Source organism: Lissotriton helveticus, chromosome 8, assembly GCF_964261635.1.
Source record: "Lissotriton helveticus chromosome 8, aLisHel1.1, whole genome shotgun sequence".
NCBI lineage: Eukaryota > Metazoa > Chordata > Amphibia > Caudata > Salamandridae > Lissotriton > Lissotriton helveticus.
The window spans coordinates 1,665,960,109-1,665,980,428 of NC_136069.1; the positions used below are offsets into that span (position 1 = coordinate 1,665,960,109).

The following is a 20,320-nucleotide window of genomic DNA, read 5'->3' on the forward strand; positions in this document are numbered from 1 at the left end:
CAGGGCAGAGGCAGCGCGGGCAGAGCTTGAAGGCGATCTGACTTTGAAAAAATGGGATCGAGCAGATGTCCCTTTCCGTGCGTTGCACCCGAATTGACCAAATTAATGTCGAATGATCTAAGATCACGCTGCAGATCGACCCCCAGGGAGTTATGAGGATCGTCGAAATGGATGTTAAAGTCACCCAATGCCACAAAGTTGGCGGTGGAAGAAGCAAGGAGCGCGACCGTTTCCAGAAAGGAATTAGTGAAGTTGCCCAGAGTCCCCGGTGGACGGTAAACGAGAAGGCCTGCCAAGGACGCGGTGGGCGACAGGCGTAGAGAGAACTGACAGCTCTCGCAATCGCTTATCCCACCCTCCTGGGCCTTACAAGTTAGTGTGTCCCTGTAAATAATGGCGATTCCACCTCCCCGCCCCGATGGTCTGTCTAGATGGAATATAAGAAAGCCCGGTGGAAGTGCCCTGACCATGTCCGGGCCGGAACAGGAGGAAATCCAAGTCTCTGTAAGGAACAGCGCGTCCAGCTTGAGGTCAAGGATAAGGGAATTGATTTCTGTCGCATGGCTAGGGAGGGACCGGCAATTCAGCAAGGCCAATGATAACGCACCATTATCACTGGCCGTTTCCTGACCTAAGTTACAGGCCCCGCAAGGCAGAAACGGTTGTCCATTCTCATGTACGAATTTACATGGGGCAGGATGTGAAGACCGCCAGAGCTTGAGTTACTCCTTCGTGTACCTGATACGGGCAGCGTATGGCTCCCGTGGGTCGGCCAGGGGGTCCAGCCCTCAGCCCGTCTGGGCACAGACGGGCTGAACTCTGGCGTAACTCCGGCGTCAGTCCGGCGTCCCCGCTGCGCGTTACCGCTGCGCGCCGGCATGGCTGCCTTTATGTTCGCCTGTAGGAATAGAGAGCGGACTACAGCGCGCAGTCTATGCCCCTCGCCTAAGATGGCCGCCGACAAGACAAGGGCCGAGGATCCGCCAAATGCGGTGGACTTAGCAATTTAAAATGCAGGTAAGGTGGCAGCAGTGGGGGTGTGCGTGGCCAGGCTTAGTTTGCTTCAGATCTGTAGTTGGCTTTGCTGGGGTATTTTTGGAATTGCCAGTGATTGCTTTGTTTTTTAATGTGAGGCCCGGCAGCTTTAGAACCGCTGCTATGGGCTGCTGATATCAGATCTCTTGCACTATCTCTTTTGTCCTCCACCAGGTGCACACAATATCTGTTCATGATGAAGAAACTGTTTTGGCCATGCTTCGACAAACAATAGCTATTGCTATAGTGCAGTGGTGTTCATTTGACTTGAAATTACAAGCCTATTGTCATTATGTGTCCCAACTGCAACAGAGGATGTGTTTAGTTGGGAGTTGACCTGAATTTTTTTTACATCTTTTAATGTTAAAATTATTTCTGAAGTGATTTTGCTTTTGGTGGAGAGGCCACTGTGTTTCAGCAGTGAAAGAGTACCCTCTCCGCTAAACTGAAGGTCCACCCACCCGCCTCATTCAGAGGTAGGCACTCCTTAGGTATGTCAGCAACAGAGACTTTTCTGCAGCTGACATACTACTCTGGTGGCCTGATGGAGCAAGGGCTATCAGAGAGTTGGCTATTTGACAGCCCGCCTAATTTAGAGTGAGCGGTCAGATGGTCAGTTTTCACTGTCCAGCACCTCTAGATAAAACCTGACTGTAAGGGACAGTGAAAACTGACGAATGGCCCCCACAACGTGGGAGGAATCTACCATGGTGTGCGGGTTACTAGTTTTTCTATGTTTTAAAACAAAATCCTGGGAAATAAGTTAAGAACAGCTGCTGTAGTGTGTTAAGCACAGGTGTATAACATTCACTGTTAGAGGCATGTGGGCTGTAGATCACATGCTTTGCATACTCCTGCCATGTAGTGTTGGGTCCGGATGCTTGCAAGTTGTTTTTCTTCGAAGAAGTCTTTCCAGTCATGAGGTAGGCGACTCCTCCATTTGGTGATAGTGCGCATGGGCATCGACTCCACTGTTAGATTGTTATCTCCGCCATTGGGTTCTGACGTGTATCGCTGCACTCCGCTTTGAAACCGTTGCTTTGTGTTCCACTCTACCCGCTCCGGTGTTGTTCTTGAATGTGTATCCCACTTCTCCACGTATCGTATCCGCCAAGCAAAACATCTACTTCTATTGTAGATCTTGGAAAGGCCTTCCGGCCTAACTGCGTCGGTCCACTTCGCAGTCGATGGAACAGACTCCATTTAAATTCTGCCCTCGGTGTCGCACCAAGTATAAGTGCACAAACTTGCACTAAATGTGCAACTTGTGCTTGTCTCCGGAGCACAACAAAGAAAACTGCGACACATGTAAATCGTTCAGATCAAAGAAAACGCTCTGTGATCGTCAGGCTCGACGTCGTGAGATGCAAAGCCAAAATGACGAATACACGCTGGACATCTTCCGCGAAGAATCCAGGCAAGAATTAGACGCATAAGGGGCAGAGGAAGAACAAGAGGAACCTGTCTCCATCCCGGAATCGGACTTTGAGTCGGAAAGAGACTTGCAGCAATGTCAACATACCACAAGTACAGAACGCCCCTTAACCCAAAATCCAGCTCAGCCAAAACAAAAGGCTTCGGTCCCAACCCCGCCTTCGAGCCAAGGTCGGCACCGACAAGATGTTTCCGACGGCACCGAAACACGTCTCACAGCCTTCCAGCTCTAGATCGAGTCTGCCAAAGACTGGCACCAAGCCAAAGCATTCGGGCTCGAAGTCAAAATCCGTTTCAGAGCCGAAATTCTTGACGCCAAAGACGAAGCCTCCTTTGGCACTGAAACCTTTGGCGTTGTAAACTGATTCCACCCCAGCACCAAAACCCTCGGCGCCGAAACCAAACATTGTGCCTCCGAAGCACCAGGGTCCAAATTTCAATGCACCAATACACAAATCGGACCCAAAACAAAAAGAGCTCTACATAAATCCTGATACAGGACATGTTCTTACTAAGTCATCTCAGGAACGTAGGTCTGAGTCAAAAGAAGAACCTTTATTTCTTTCTTTCAAGAGGAAGAATGTGGATACTAACCTTCCCCCTCCTCCTATTTTACCACGTCCCCCCTACACCAACCTCTCCACCCTTGCGTCATTTATTGATCACACCAACTAACTCTCCACCACCTGATGATGAGGATAGGGGGGACAATTTTCTACATATAGATCCCTGGAAAGACTATCACACAGAATCACCTACAGATAACAACCCAGATCTTTACCCTGTACAGCCTTCTCCTCCTGACGGCAATGTCAACTTACTACTTTTGGTATTCACAGAAGGCATTTAGTAGTCTTAAGTTAGGATTTTGTCCTTAGTTAGGATTTTGTCCTAAGTTAGGGTTTTGTCTTAAGTTAGGATTTTGTCCTAAATTAGGATTTTGTCCTAAATTAGGATTTTGTCTTAAGTTAAAGTTAAGTTTAACTTAAGTTTCTCTTAAGTTTAATTTAAGCCAATATCCTAATTTGAGACAAAATCCTAACTTAAGACAAAATCCTAGAACCTACAAAAAGTATCCAAAGTGTGGCCTTTTCTCAATCCTGTTCCACAGACAATGCTAACAGCAGACGCTTCGCTCACTGGTTGGGGCGCTCACCTACAGACTCTCACAATCCAAGGATTGTGGACTCTAAAATGCAAGAGCCTCCATATAAATCACCTAGATCTACTACCAGTGTTTCTAGCTTTCAAAGCCTTTCAACCTCACCAAATAGGCAAAACTGTCCTAGTTCGCACAGACTACATGACAACTATGTATTATATACAAAAACGGGGGGGGGGGGGGCACACTCTCTTCAACTGTTACGTCTAGCACAAGCCATTTGGAAATGAGCCATACGTCACAAAATGTATCTTCTAGCAGAACATCCTCCAGGAGTAAACAATCAAATTGCAGACCTTCTCAGCAGACAGAGACAGCAAATCCACAAGTGGGAACTTTATCCCCATGTTCTTCTTCCCTATTTTCAGGAATGGGGATTTTCACACATAGACCTGTTTGCCACAGCTCAAAACGCAAAATGCCAAAGCTTTGCTTCCAGGTTCTCACACCCGCTCTCCAAAGGCAATGCCCTGTGGATGAACTGGTCAGGGATATTTGCTTACGCTTTTCCACCTCTCCCACTCATTCAGCTGGTAGTTCAGAAGCTCAGACAAACATTCCTCAAGCTGATTCTCATAGCTCCCACATGGGCACACCAACCTTGGTTCACCACCCTGTTAGAGCTCTCAGTAGTTCCACACCACAGTCTGCATCTCAACTCTAGTCTCCTCACTGAGAATCATGGAGAAATCAGGCATCCAAATCCCAAAGAACTCAACCTGGCGATTTGGCTCCTGAGGTCATAGAGTTTGGTTATTTATAATTACCTCCCGACTGTATGAATATCCTAAAAGAGGCTAGGAGACCTACTACTAGGGCACGTTATGCAGCAAAATGGAAATAATTTGTTATCTATTGTACCAGTGAGAATATCAATCCCCTTGATGCCTAAGTGCAAAACATCATCTGTTACCTCTTACAGTCACTCTGGACTAGCCTACACATCCATTTGCTTACATTTATCAGCATTAGCTGCATATTTACAAAACAGACAACACTTCTCTCTATTCAGATTACCAGAGATTAAGGCCTTTAAGGAAGGACTAAAAAGAGTGATGCTGCCAAGGGTTCCACCTGCACCAGTATGGTACTTAAACATAGTCCTTACAAGGCTGATGCGTCCGCCTTTTGAACCAATGCACAGGTGTCCAGTGTCCCATTACTATTCCTCTCTTGGAAGGTTGCTTTTCTTATCACAATCACTTCCTTAAGGAAAGTTGGTGAACTCCAGACACTAACTATACAAGAACCTTTCTTTCAGCTTCATTAAGACAAAGTGGTTCTTCGAACCAATCCCAAATGTCTACCTAAAGTGGTTTCTGCTTTTCACATCAATCAATCAGTTGAGTTACCCGTGTTCTTTCCTCAACCTGATTCTGTAGCAGAATGAGCTCTACACACATTAGATGTTAGAAAAGATATACTACATTATGTGGAAAGAACAAAAGATTTTCGCAACACAAAACAGCTCTTTGTTGCTTTTTCGCCACCTGTGAGGACGCGCAGTCCCTGGAAGACCCGACGAAACATTTTTTCCCTCATTGTTCTCCCTCTTCCGTTCTCTGTTTTCAGAGCTTCCCGGAGGACTGCTATGCCTTTAAATCCCTCGATCTATCAGTTCATGTGACGGAGTCACATGACTTTCAACGCTTCAAGACGGAAGACGCCGGAGCTAGAAGCCGTTCATTGGAACCGTCTCGTGGAGCCCGGCGAGAAAAGACGCTCGTGAGGACCTTCGTAGTGCCCCCGTGGAACGACGCAGGATCTTCTCGAACCGAGGAGGAGGAACCAACCAACGTCGAGGAGAGACCCAAGGGGGAGAAAACGGAAGGAGAAACAGACGGGCAGCCAGACCCTACCTGGCAACACGGAGATTCCCACCACGGCCCAGGAGGGTCGTGGCTTAACAAGGTACGGGGACGCCTTGGGTTGGTGCTCGGGCACGGCGTTAACGTACTTGAGGGTGGGGGTGTAAAGGGAGAGAACCTCTAGTCCTGGAACCGGGCGAGCTGTGCTCATACCAGCGCTTGCGTACACTGGTGAAGGTTGTGGTGTGATAACCCCCTTACACTCCCTTTGCTCCCCGTGACACTTGTTGGAAGGAATAACCCCTTCCTTACCACTTCTATTGTTTCTTTCTTTTCCCCAAGGTCCTGTCCACCAAACGAGGCGACTACCTACCAACCCAACCATAGAAGGGGGAACACAGCCGCCTATCAACATCCACGCCACCCGGATAGAGAGGAATCAGTGAAGCGGACTACGACTCCCATAATCCCTTGTTTGAAGGACTGGACTACCCTTTTTTTAACCACTTGCTTAAGTAGTGGACTGTCTTTCTCATAATCCTGTGCTTCAAAGACTGGACTCTCCCTCCCCACACATCCACCCCGTTAACAACCCACTCACGTGTCCTGGTCTACTTCTCTGTTACGTCACACCACCACACAAAAGCAATCCCATAGCTAACTCAGGCTTTGCAAGATGGATTGTCAAATGTATTCAAACCTGTTATGTGAAAGCGAAAACAACCTTGCCAATACCTCCTAGGGCACATTCCACCCACAAAATAGGGGCTACTATGGCCTTCTTAAGGAATATTCCCTTAGCTGACATCTGTAAGGCAGCAACATGGTCTACACCTCACACATTCACCAAACATTATTGTGTAGATGTGTTAGAGAGGCAGTAAGCTAATGTAGGCCAGGTAGTACTTAAAACACTTTTTCAAACAACTGCAGCAGCTACAGGTTAGCCACCGCTTTGGGAGTTACTGCTGTATAGTCTATGCAAAGTATGTGATCTACAGCTCACATGCCTTGAACGGGTAACGTTACTTACCCAGTAAGCATCTGTTCTTGGCATGTAGAGCTGTAGATTCACAAGCACCCACCCGCCTAATCGGGTTCCTATATCTGTTGCAGTTCTTCTTACTTACATACATATGCATGAACATCCCTATTCTACCTTTACTGACTCCATTCTCACCCTCTGCAGGAAACAATCTAACAATGGAGTCGATGTCCATGCGCACTATCACCGAAAGGAGGAGTCTCTTACCTTGTGACTGGAAAGACTTCTTCTAAGAAAAACAACTTGCAAACATCCGGACCCAACACTAGATGGTAGGAGTATGCAAAGCATGTGAATCTAGAGCTCTACATACCAATAACTGATGCTTACTGGGTAAGTAACATTATCCTTTTTACAGATTATACATACTTTCCATCAGATCAGGAAGGACCTCAAGACATGGATGTTCAACCTAAAGGAGAACAGGTAGAATTGTCCAACAGCGCCTCAAGACCCTCACAGGTGAAGCAGCAGCGCTCTACAAATCCTGGTTGATCCAATATATTTCACTGGTATCTCGAGGAGGAAGGAGATGATACTAGAAGTCAGAAAACAAACCACAACACCTGCCCAGAGGAGGAAGAACTGCAGATAAAGGTGCATTGTGCATAAGGACTCACATGTGAACATGGATCTTCTTGTGAAATTGAGCAGATTCCGGGCCGCTGACTCTGACCAGCTACCATGTCCCCACCTGCCAGGGCTCAAGGATCCGAATGTGACCTGAGGTAAATACTTTAAATGCGGCTATGAAAAAGGACATGTGTGGGGGTGGGTAAGCTGGACAGTTTTCCCTGATCAGACCAGCATGGCAGCTCCTTACTGGCACCCATACTGTGATTGAGTACCATCATTTTTTTCGACACCAGGCAGTTGATCTTTCATTGGCCTTACTTTCTCCTGGTATCCTCCTAATTTGTTTGTTGTATCGAATTGACCAGAATCATAAAAGCCAGTTCTCTCCTTTCCTTTTGTCTATATCCGAGTAACGCATCACTGGATGAAAAAGTCAGGCCTGAAAGTAAGTCTCAAGACGAATAATCCTGGAATTACTTTGTTGCACTTTGGAACTTGTGAACAAATTCTGACCCAGTATAACTAATACATACTCTTGGTCTGAAGCTTTACAGACTGATGTTCCCCAACACTTACACACAATTAAAACAAACTACTTCCGTTGCTGTGTTATCTTTGTGGCCACTGTATTGTAACCCTGTAGATTGCAGTGGCTGTTTGTTAGAGAGCAAGTTATCAAAACATACAGACCAGGGTGTTCTAGTTCTGAATCATAAATATTAGCCTTAAATCAGCTGTTTTTGTTATTATTTTCATGCTCTTGTCTCCTCAGGGACTTGGATCATAACTGAAGGTGTCAACACTAATGTGGTGAAACACATTGGAAAGGCGGTGAGAGACTTCTATGTGGAGAACAGCAGTAGTGATATGGATTGTGAGATTTTATCTATTGGCATTACTGCTTGGGGGATTGTATGCAACCAGGACGTCCTGATCAACAAAGCGGTGAGCATAAAATTGTGAAATTTAAAATTGAAGAAATGTGTTTACAATATGCTGCTCCAGCATTAGATTTCAGTCTTTGTATTACGACAATACCTATAAAACATCAGGCTCAGGCCATGACGCATCGACTCGTCCACTCTCGGGTGAGCGATTTGTATGGCCTGTTGGCCTCGCCTGGCGAGAGAGTTCAATCTGACAAAAAATAGGTGTTTTGTCCCAGTGAATGAGCAAATAATACGTGTTCTGCTCAAGAATGAGCTATAAATATGCCTTTAAATCTTGTTTTTATCTTGTCAGGTGTGCTGTGTATTTAAAGACAAGGTCAAATGTCAGCTTATGTCTTCTAACAAATTACTGCTTATTTTATCCTGGAGATTGGTGTTTACTTTTCCTTCTCTGACTGCAAAGTTAGAGGGTATTGTAAAGTGATCTATCAGACAATCATGCTGGACACACAACATTAAAATAGTTTGTAAATGAAATGTACAAATATTTCAAAATATATTTCAGTGGTTAGTAACGCACTTTTTTGTAAATTTGAAGTGAGATGGAAACAAATTAAAATACTGTACTTAGTGATGTGAAAATGATAAATAGTTTCTGACACCTAATTTCCACATTTTGTTCGATTGTTTTTTTTTTTTAAACATTTTATTGCCATTTTACAATAAAGAACAATCAATACATCAGTGGGATATTTGGTATCATATACATGATATGGCATATCCTATTGTACAGTTGTAGTTTATATTTTACTTTAATCAGTAAGTATCATCTCTCATCCATTTACTACACGTCTGCGGAGAGTCACACTACACACCACAGTGTTCCTGTCCCAGCTATTCAGTCACTATCCTCCGATTTGGGTTCTTCCTTTGGGGCTTCGCAGATATTGCCCCAGAATGTGTTCCATCTTCCCCACACCGGGTCAATTTTTTGAGCATCCCCGGTGGATAAAAACGGATTTCTCAGTTATCATTGCACCGTACATATCACAACACCACTGTCAATAGTTATGGGTCATTCTTGAACCCCATTGCTGCGCTATATAGCGCTTCGCCAATGCCATGCCCAGTGCCTCCCAGTCTTGAGCCACGTGGTTGAGGTCTGTAGGTTCCCAGATGTTGAGCAAACATCTCTTTGATTCCGGTTGGACTGTGATTCCTGCAACCCGAGAGAGCGTGTGCATGATAGCCTCCCAGTAGGGTGTGATGACCGGGCATTCCCAAATGGTGTACAAACAGTGCCTTGTACGTCAGACTACCGTAGGAAGAGTGGAGTGTCTGTCCTACCTAATCTATGTAGGAACATTCGTGTGTAATAAGTGTGATGTAGTATTTTCAATTGTACTAGTTTTAGTCTACAGGATATCGCTACTTCTCTTGGGGATGCAATTGCCTCCTGCCAGTCTGCTTCATCCAATTCTCCCACGTCTGCCTCCCATTGTTCCTTAAGGATTGTCGTGGGGTCTGGCTGATTATTGACTATTTTTTGGTATGTTTGAGAGATGGTTTTTTGTGTAATCGGTCCTTTAGAAGTCTGTCCTTTAATGGTGAGGCCTCCGGCAGCTGTGTGTCTGGTTGGATTACTGCCATGAGTGCATGTCTGATCTGCATATATCTGAAGGTTTCGTCTGTGCCAAACCATAGGTGACTTGCAGCTGAGCGAACAGGACAACTTCGACTTTTTTCCACAAATCTCCCACCCTTGAGATGCCTATCAAGTTCCATTGTCTGAATGCCTTGCTGTTTCGCAGTTTCCCTTGTTTCCGGGTGTCCCATAATGGTGTAGCTTGCGTTAAAGTTCCTTCCCAGCCTAGTGCTCGCTGTGCCGCATGTCAGACATGTACTGTGTGTACCGGTCGATCTGTGAGAGGCGTTTTTCTGGATCTATTGTATAGTGCCCCTATGATCCCCTCGGCCGCCAGGAGGTGCCTGTCCATGCGGAAGGCTGGATCCTCCTGCGGTGCATGAAGCCATTGATTGATCACTATGAGCTGCGACCCCAAGTAATATTCTATTGTTTTTAATCAGTAAAACTGAATGGCATGTGAGTGGGAAGGTTTGTGGCCGTTTTGGTTTTAAATGTCTGCCTGTAAATAAAAGTGCATTACCACATCATGCTTTAGCAATAGATTTACTGAAAATAAGAGATTTGAAATATGAACTGAGAAACATTCCTGCCCCCCACCCTGATGGCATAGCTGCTATTGAACTAAGACAAAGCTGTTACTGAACTAAGAGTCAAGTCAGAGTCAAGTCAGGGTTCATGTGTGCCCTATGTACCCTATGTGTAGGCTAAATTTCGATTATAAAAAAGTTTAGTCTTGCATAGAAAAAGTTTTTTGCTCAACAGCCATGCTGCACTCACATATTTGAATGTGCTGTAGTGTGTGATAATGAAGAAAAAGGCAACTCTGGGAAATACAATATTTGCTTAGGATCCCACAGTGTGAGACAAATTTATGGGCCAAGCGCATTACATTTAAGCTGTGTAGATTATTAAAATCACTAGACCTGCAGGTCTGGTAACATTTATCTAGTTCTTGAGGCCTGAGTCGTTATACTATCACATTCATGGCCTTGAGAATTGTATTCTAGTGGGGATGGGGCAATCTATCAGGTTCCCCAACTCCCCCAATGCATCTGTTTGAATGGCATGTGAGTGGGAAGGTTTGTGGCCGTTTTGGTTTTAAATGTCTGCCTGTAAATAAAAGTGCATTACCACATCATGCTTTAGCAATAGATTTACTGAAAATAAGAGATTTGAAATATGAACTGAGAAACATTCCTGCCCCCCACCCTGATGGCATAGCTGCTATTGAACTAAGACAAAGCTGTTACTGAACTAAGAGTCAAGTCAGAGTCAAGTCAGGGTTCATGTGTGCCCTATGTACCCTATGTGTAGGCTAAATTTCGATTATAAAAAAGTTTAGTCTTGCATAGAAAAAGTTTTTTGCTCAACAGCCATGCTGCACTCACATATTTGAATGTGCTGTAGTGTGTGATAATGAAGAAAAAGGCAACTCTGGGAAATACAATATTTGCTTAGGATCCCACAGTGTGAGACAAATTTATGGGCCAAGCGCATTACATTTAAGCTGTGTAGATTATTAAAATCACTAGACCTGCAGGTCTGGTAACATTTATCTAGTTCTTGAGGCCTGAGTCGTTATACTATCACATTCATGGCCTTGAGAATTGTATTCTAGTGGGGATGGGGCAATCTATCAGGTTCCCCAACTCCCCCAATGCATCTGTTTCAGGGTAAGGTGAGAGAATGAGGAAGTGATGACCCTTATCATTATAGTCACTCAAGGCTTACAATCCATATTTGAATCATCTATTAAAATATTTAGGCATTATAGTGATCCAGCTGAGGATGCAGAATTCATTCTGAAAAGAGACTCTGTTTTCCACAGTTTTTTTTGTTGGTAAAATCATTTTTATTAGCATTTCTTACAGTGTACAGTACATAACTTATGTTTGCTTTGGACACAAACTTCATACCATTTTTACATCGTATCATTGTTCAGGGTCAGACATTAAAACATGACCGTTACAACATTTCCGTAAGCATTACCGCAGACTTGAGGAGGCGAATCGGTATGAAGCGTGTGTCTATGGGTGAGTGTCTATTGCATGTACTGTGGACGAAGCGTGAGCTCCCAACGCTGATCTGTTTTCCACAGTTGTGCCCACTTTTATTTCAGGGGTTTTAAACAATTCTCTATTGGCAAATTATTCCTAACATTTTGTCCCAAGATACAAAATGCACATCTTTTTTAATAGACTAGAAAGTCATGTTTTGGAATAAGAAATTCAGACAATGAAGAAAAGAAAAACCTGGAGAATGCATATATTTAGATATTTTGAAACAAAACTTGGGTTCAGGTTTGTAATAACACACTGGTGCATGAGTGAACAAGTAAGCAACACGTATTGAGTAGAAGTAGAGCAGAGTCACCCATGTGCACACAGGCAGACCGTCAGCGTCTAAAGTTCAGTATCAGTAAATCAGTTAAAATGGTAACGTTTTGCCAACCTTCTGAGCTCACATGAGTAATCAGAAGCGAGACTAAAATTAGTGGAGGTTATTACATATGATCCCACTTAAACTACAAAAACATTTCCTAATAGAAATAAGCAGTAATGGGATGCCAGAAAAAAAGCCTGGAAAAACTAAGATGTCACCAGGGACACTCACCGGGAAACAATAACAAATATAGGAAAATTGAGAAAAAAAGCTCTAAATAATAAAAAAAAAGTTCTAGACAGAAGAAAGAAGTCCTAGGCAAATAATATATAAATACAACCAGTACATTGCAGTGACGGGGAAACAAACCGGTTGAAACAGCTTCTCACCAGAACAGCCTAGTGTGTTTGGGGAGGAATAGTCCGATTCTCCTGAGGAAGACTTCTCAGCCTTACTAACTGTTGGACCATCAACAGAGTGGTGATTATCACTTTAGTAACCTTGGATATATTCCACCAATGGCCACCAGCCACTCTGATCAGATTTCCATAACCTTTTTCAATAAGAGCATTCTTGCCAAACTTTCTTTCCCCCTTTCTTAACATGACCAGGTTTTTTTATACAAACCAAACCATCTTTTACAAGAACCATCTCCTTGATATTTTTCCTTTCACCAAACCAAACCTTCTCTGTGAATCAGGCATAAGCCATATGTTTTCTCACCAAAGAATCAAGCACTACTAAAGCAACCCCATCCTTAAGACACCTGGCCATCTACCCAAGACAGAAATAAATAGAGTTTTTTTACCCCTCAGCAACTCAGAAGGGGAGACATTAGTAGATGAATGTGTGGTGGTTCTGTAGTCCTGACTGCCACTGAAAATGCACTGTTACTACTAAATTCCCAGCATATGCTACCACTCTGTTCATGCAGTCCATAGGACCATTGATATGAGGGTGGTAGAGTGAACGTTTGAGATGCCTTACCCCAATGGTCAAAGGGAACCCTCTGCTTCAGTGCTCACAAACTGAACTCCATTGTCAGAGACAAGCGTTTGGCAAAAACCTTACCTAAGGAACACATTCTTCACAAAGTCAATAGCAGCCATGGAAAAAGGTTCACTGACAAATTTTACCTGGACCACTTAGAGTAGTAGAGAACCATGACCAAAATAAACAGAGATTAGTGTGTAACAAGCTATGGGAATCTATGAGATCAATACCAATTTACCTTCCCAGTACTGCACATAAGTGAACACGTGCTAAAGGAGGAGAGTTTGTATTTAAATACTTATCACTGCTTGAATATATCACACAACCGTTCACCACCTCTTCAGTTTCTTTATTCCATATGAGGCCACCAAACGAAGCTTGTAACCTATGCCTAGTGAAGGTTGCTCCCAAATGTCCTTCATGAGCCTTTTTGGCCAACAACAGTGTTAGACTTGGGCCTTAGGGCAGGTTCACCCCTAATCTTTTTGCCTTTATTTGTGACCCTGTGTAGTGATTTGTGGGTCTTGGCGCACTTTTTCCCTGTGTCCCAGAGTGAAAGTGCGTGCGTGTAGTATGGCTGGCCTGCCCTCCCATAGGAATGCATGGGGAATGTGTGTGCCCTGGTAGTTCCTGATGTGTGGGGAGTGCAGGCTCGAGTTTAGTATGTATGAACTCGTGAGAATGAATGCTGCGCAATGGTATGTGCGGCTTGTATGTGTCTAGAAGGGAAGTGCTACTTCTGGACATTGATGTATGTGTGCAGTGAGGATACTGGAGCGTGATTGGCTGGAGCTGGCTGGCATGCCAGGCTCCAGGAAGTCTGGATGGGTCTGCCCGGTGGTGAGTGTGAGATCAGCATGAGTGATGTGTGGGAGGAGTAGATCTGTGTCCTGGATGGGCTGGGTTTTTCCCCACACAATGCTGGCTCCGCCCCCCTGTGGTTTGTCTAATGACCCAAGCCTCCCCAGTGAATGAAAGGGGTGGTTGGGCCATCAAGGGTACTCCCAAGCCAGCTGCAACTGGTTTCCCCCCACCCTGCACCTCCTAACAAAGGAATTTGCTGTATAAAAATGGGGCTGTGTCCCCACAGAAATTGTTCTACTTGTGGATCCTTGCCAGAGGGGGCTGTTGTTGCTGCTGGGGCCAGGAGGACCGCCACTTGGCTTGTCTCCCTGCCTGGAGACCCAGTGTGCTGGCTCTGGCCCTGCCCTGCCCCTCTGCCTGCCTCCAGTCCCTGCTGGAGCTTTTGCTTTGACTTAGAGTGCCTGGAGGCGCTCTTATTTGATTTATAGCGCTAGGAGCGCTTTCCTGGTGCCACAGCGCTCAATAGCGCTTTTGCTGATATCAATAGCGCTAGGAGCGCTTTCCTTTAGCCCCCAAGCGCTGGGTGCGCTTTATTTCTATTATAGCGCTGTGGAGCGCTTTTTGCCGCTTTTTGGCATAGCGAGTGCCTACCTCGCTTTACCTTTATTTTGAAGGCCGGTGCCACCCGGCATTGCCCCGTGGTCTGTATTTATTTTCGAGCTGGTGCCACCCGGCATTGCCCAGGACATCACCGCCGCAGCCCGGGCGCACTGGAAGCTGCCGGGCCGCCGCGCTGCCTGCAGCGACCCGGAAGTCCCGCCTCCTGACCCCCAGGGCCGCGCTGCCATTGGCGGCCCCGGCGGAAGTCAGGCGGCGTGTGGAGGAGACAAGGCCAGGCAGGAGACGAACGAGGCAGCCGGTCGTGTCCCCGAGGCTCCCCGAGTGGAGAGAGGAGCCCCGGGACGAGAGGAGCCCCGCCCGCCCTGAGACAGCCGGTGAGTGAGGCAGAAGGGAGGGGCGCCGGGACACATTGTCGGTGTCCGCCCCCTCTCCCCCCGGTAGCGCGATCTCGCGCCCATTGAGAGAGTGAAGCCACGAGGGCTTCAAAGCGGCATACCCTTGGTTTTCTGAGCGGCCCCGGTTGGCAGAGGGCCGCTCCAACGTGGGCAGCATTTCTTTATTTTGAGAGCCACGAGGCTCTGAGGGGCCATTCTGTTCTTTGAGCCCGAGAGGCTCCACCCGCCCGCATTGGTTCTTTTCGAGCCCCGAGAGGCTCCAGAGCCCACAGTTGTTCTTCGAGCCCAGCGAGGCTCATCGCCCTCATTGATTGCGAGCCAGAGAGGCTCTGGGGGCATTTTTATGATTTGAAGAGCGCTGAAGCTCTAATTGCGCATTTGTTTTGCGAGCCACAGAGGCTCTAGGGGGACACAGGCAGTTAGTTGGTTGTAGCCCCGAGGCTCCCACGCTGTGTCTCCCCACCTGTGTTCTTGAGCCCTCCTGGCTCCAACGTTTGCCCAGTGCATATTTACAACTGTCCAGCACTTAGTGGACAGTTGCTACGTTTAGGCTTTTGTGTCTGTGCTGCCTGCGCAGACCTCCCTGACACTGAGACTCAGGGCATTCCGCCCCTTTCGAGGCCAGTTGGCCTGAGGGACCTTTCTAGTGTTGTGCTACATGCACCCTGCGCATTGTGATTTCTTTGCTATATGATTCTTGCGCAAAAGTTCTAACCTGCACCTCTGAATGTGTTTTAATGTTACATGTGCAATTCTTGTTTATTATTACCTTTGCTAAAAGTGACCTGCTTAGGTAATTCTTTATGTGTTTATCCCCTTTGCTAAAAGTGACCTGCTTAGAGGATTGGTTGTGTCATTACCTTTGCTAAAAGTGACCTGCTTAGGTAGTGCCTTGTTCTTTTATTCCCCTTTGCTAAAAGTGACCTGCTTAGAGGAATGTTTGTTTGATTGCCTTTGCTAAATGTTACTTGCCTAGGTGATTATTTTAGGTTTCCTTCCCCCTGCGTGATTTCCCTACAGAGACTAGGGTGGCGTAGGAGGTGATAGGTTTTCCTTCCATAGGTCCTAGCTCCCTGCGTGATTTCCCTACAGAGACTAGGGTGGCGTAGTAGGTGATAGGTTTTCCTTCCATAGGTCCTAGCTCCCTGCGTGATTTCCCTACAGAGACTAGGGTGGCGTAGGAGGTATTTTCCCTTTACCAGTAGTTACTGGTTGTATGCTACATTTACTATTTCTGTGTTACAGTCATTGTATGTTGATGTGCTAAAGTGTTATACCTACAAGTATTATTTCTAACAAGTGCATACCCCTGACAGTGGTCCAGGTGGCCCTGTCCTGTACATAATCCCTTGTAAATCTTGCCCGTGCCTGTTGGCACATTGTAAAGTGTGTGTGTTATCTAATGTGTTTTTATTATTATAATACAAAGGCTATTTTTGATATAACCTTGTGTGGAGTTTCCTTTGTGGTGGGCCTTTGGTTGTTGTCGCTGGGGTGCGCGCGCAAACGCTTTACACATCGCCTCTGAGATTAGCCTTGCTGCTCGCGCCACGTTACCTAGAGGGTGAGCGGGGGTTGTCTTGGTGTGTGACTCCCTAGCCCTGACCTTAGAAATGGTGATCCCTGACTGACCTCGACGCGAGTCTTGGCCGGCCAGGGTCCCGTTTCTAACATTGGTGGCTAGCGGTGCGGATTGGACTTGCGTTTGCGTTGTACCACAGTGGCGACAGGCCACACTTCAAAACTCTGCAATTTTAGATAACCACATTTTGGGATTATTGTTTTTTTAGGGAAGTTCAGTTTTGCTTCTCCTGAAAGGTGTCATTTGTATTTTGTCCAGTACCTCGTTCCCCGCCCTGCTCCCAGAGTTTGGTACCTGTGTCGCTAGTGGTCAGGTTGAGAAAATCAGGGGTGGTAGAAACTGCCTTACCAGTCCGAGGGGAGGGTTGTGTGTGAATGAGTGTGTGTTACGCTGGACAGTGGAGTGCAAGTTCTGAGATAGGAATCTTGCTGAATTTTGTTAATTGTGTACTCCTGTGTAAGCTCAGACCCCCAGGTTCCCTGTGTCAAACTCTTCTTGAGAACGTCCGCCAAAATGGAGCCTGTTTTTGATCTCTGTTGTCTTTTTAGGTACAGTAGGTCAGAGCTGGTCAGATTCTGTGAAGAAGGAGGCATGGAGGTGAGTGTGTTGGATACTCAGTCCCAGCTTAGGGACAGCCTGATCCAATGGCAAAAGGGTCAGTGGGATCTTGAGTACAGTGAGAGAGAGAGGGCCCGGGCCGCACGTCATGAGGATGGTGAGTCTGTGGAGAGCCCTGAAGAATGTGAGTGGTATGATGATGACAGTGGATGGATGTCAGCAGATAGTGAGGACCCCATAGATAGGGAGTCCCTTGCTGGGTCCAGTGTCAGCGCCCCATCCCTTGCCCTGTCCCCAGAGGAGTGGTTGGATAGGAAGGAAGAGAGGGCCTTGTTCAGGGAGAGTAGGTTATCCCCTGAGTGTAATTGTGATTGTCTGGATTCCCCATGGAGGGTGGAGTCCAGTGGTGGCAGCTTTTTAAATATTAGTGTGGACAGTCCCACTCCCAGTTCCCCGAGTATGGTTCCTGTTTCCCCAGAGGAGGAGAATAGGTTGAGGTTTAGGAACCTTAGGAAACCGTCTCATCAGTCTTGGGAAGATTTTGTGGATGACTGTTGTGGAGCCCTGTGTGATTGGGTACGGGAGCCCACGAAATGTGATTGGGACATATTGTTCGATATGTTTATCAGAGAGCAGTTGCTCAGTTGTTGTGTGCCAGAGTTGCGCCAGCACCTGTTGAAGTTTGGATCGTTTATTGCATGTGAGCTTGCAGCGGAAGCAGACCGTTGGGACAGTGCGAAAGGTTCTTTTGAGTCACTAGTGAGTGATTCCAATAATAGTGGGTCAGGTGTCTTCCAGCCCAGTGTGGTGGAGGAGGGTGAGAGTAGCCCAGCTAGGTCCTTGGTTAGTGAGAAGGGTGTAGGGGCTGACTGCCTGTCTCAGTGGAGCGGGAGTGAGTGTGTGACCGAGAGTCCCCAGACGCCCGAAGCCCTGTCACAGAGCCTGGATGGTTTCTTTAGGGAACACCAGGAAAGGAACCTAGACTTGCCTGTTAGTTCACTTGAGGGAGATCTCCTAGTGTGTAGAGAACCTGGAGCATCTGTAAGCGGAGCTTCCACGGTTCCAGAGTCTGGCGGTACCGCTCCAGTAGGGAGAGTACAGAAGTCCAGTGAAAGGAGTGATTTGGGGATAGGATGTGAGTCCCCAGAAGTCCTGGAGTGCCAGGCATTGGTTCCACCCAAGGTTGTAGACCGGAGGTTGGAAGGCCAGGTTCAGGATCAGCCTGACCTGAAGGGTGGGACTACTGTAATCAGTGTCCTGACCAGTTCTTTCTCCAGAGGTACCGCCCCGGTCGGGAGGGAGCAGGACTCTGGAAGGGGGTGCAGAGGGTGGGAAAGCCCACCTCTGACCCCGGTACCACCTGAGGGGTTAAACCCTAGGTTGGGAGAATGTTGTTTAGAGGGGACCCCTCGCAGGAGGAGGAGGAACCCTAGGAGAAGAGGTAAGGGGAGGAGAGCCTTCCCTGAGACTCCTGGTCCACCTAAGGTTGTAGACCCTAGGCTGGAGAACCAGTGGAAGTCTAGCCCTGTCTTGCAGACAGGAAGAGTGGAAAATGGCTGTTATGTGCCAGGGGTTACTACCCCCCACTTTGTGAGTATACAGGATCCAGTGGTACCTGGATGGCCTAGGGCCTGGTCCTCGCCGAGGGCAGCTGGAGAGTATCAGTGGGGTACCCCAGTTAGTCCCTACAGTAGTTTTAGAAGGAACCCTAGGGGTTCACCGTGGCGTAAAACAGGAGGGTGTCCCTGCAGTTGTGGGCCCGCGTCCTTGTTTTATCGCCCCAAGCAGGGAAGCCCATCACGGTGGTGATCGGTCTGCCCTGCGTTTTGGCTGGAAGGGGGTCGTGTTAGACTTGGGCCTTAGGGCAGGTTCACCCCTAATCTTTTTGCCTTTATTTGTGACCCTGTGTAGTGATTTGTGGGTCTTGGCGCACTTTTTCCCTGTGTCCCAGAGTGAAAGTGCGTGCGTGTAGTATGGCTGGCCTGCCCTCCCATAGGAATGCATGGGGAATGTGTGTGCCCTGGTAGTTCCTGATGTGTGGGGAGTGCAGGCTCGAGTTTAGTATGTATGAACTCGTGAGAATGAATGCTGCGCAATGGTATGTGCGGCTTGTATGTGTCTAGAAGGGAAGTGCTACTTCTGGACATTGATGTATGTGTGCAGTGAGGATACTGGAGCGTGATTGGCTGGAGCTGGCTGGCATGCCAGGCTCCAGGAAGTCTGGATGGGTCTGCCCGGTGGTGAGTGTGAGATCAGCATGAGTGATGTGTGGGAGGAGTAGATCTGTGTCCTGGATGGGCTGGGTTTTTCCCCACACAATGCTGGCTCCGCCCCCCTGTGGTTTGTCTAATGACCCAAGCCTCCCCAGTGAATGAAAGGGGTGGTTGGGCCATCAAGGGTACTCCCAAGCCAGCTGCAACTGGTTTCCCCCCACCCTGCACCTCCTAACAAAGGAATTTGCTGTATAAAAATGGGGCTGTGTCCCCACAGAAATTGTTCTACTTGTGGATCCTTGCCAGAGGGGGCTGTTGTTGCTGCTGGGGCCAGGAGGACCGCCACTTGGCTTGTCTCCCTGCCTGGAGACCCAGTGTGCTGGCTCTGGCCCTGCCCTGCCCCTCTGCCTGCCTCCAGTCCCTGCTGGAGCTTTTGCTTTGACTTAGAGTGCCTGGAGGCGCTCTTATTTGATTTATAGCGCTAGGAGCGCTTTCCTGGTGCCACAGCGCTCAATAGCGCTTTTGCTGATATCAATAGCGCTAGGAGCGCTTTCCTTTAGCCCCCAAGCGCTGGGTGCGCTTTATTTCTATTATAGCGCTGTGGAGCGCTTTTTGCCGCTTTTTGGCATAGCGAGTGCCTACCTCGCTTTACCTTTATTTTGAAGGCCGGTGCCACCCGGCATTGCCCCGTGGTCTGTATTTATTTTCGAGCCGGTGCCACCCGGCATTGCCCAGGACATCACCGCCGCAGCCCGGGCGCACTGGAAGCTGCCGGGCCGCCGCGCTGCCTGCAGCGACCCGGAAGTCCCGCCTCCTGACCCCCAGGGCCGCGCTGCCATTGGCGGCCCCGGCGGAAGTCAGGCGGCGTGTGGAGGAGACAAGGCCAGGCAGGAGACGAACGAGGCAGCCGGTCGTGTCCCCGAGGCTCCCCGAGTGGAGAGAGGAGCCCCGGGACGAGAGGAGCCCCGCCCGCCCTGAGACAGCCGGTGAGTGAGGCAGAAGGGAGGGGCGCCGGGACACATTGTCGGTGTCCGCCCCCTCTCCCCCCGGTAGCGCGATCTCGCGCCCATTGAGAGAGTGAAGCCACGAGGGCTTCAAAGCGGCATACCCTTGGTTTTCTGAGCGGCCCCGGTTGGCAGAGGGCCGCTCCAACGTGGGCAGCATTTCTTTATTT

The 20,320-nt window shown here is 47.7% G+C and overlaps 1 protein-coding gene across 5 annotated transcripts in view; it reads left to right on the plus strand.

Moving 5' to 3' along the window:
• Nucleotides 1-20,320, plus strand: part of LOC144773613 (transient receptor potential cation channel subfamily M member 2-like) — a 1,994,366-nt gene that overhangs the window by 288,716 nt on the left and 1,685,330 nt on the right. For all 5 annotated transcript variants that reach the window (XR_013600026.1, XR_013600027.1, XM_078658754.1 and 2 more), the window contains exon 6: nucleotides 7,833-8,005. Coding sequence is in view for 3 of the 5 variants with exons in the window: in XM_078658754.1 (XP_078514880.1) it covers nucleotides 7,833-8,005 (173 nt within the window). In the remaining 2 variants the exon portion in view is untranslated. The remainder of the gene's footprint in view (nucleotides 1-7,832; nucleotides 8,006-20,320) is intronic.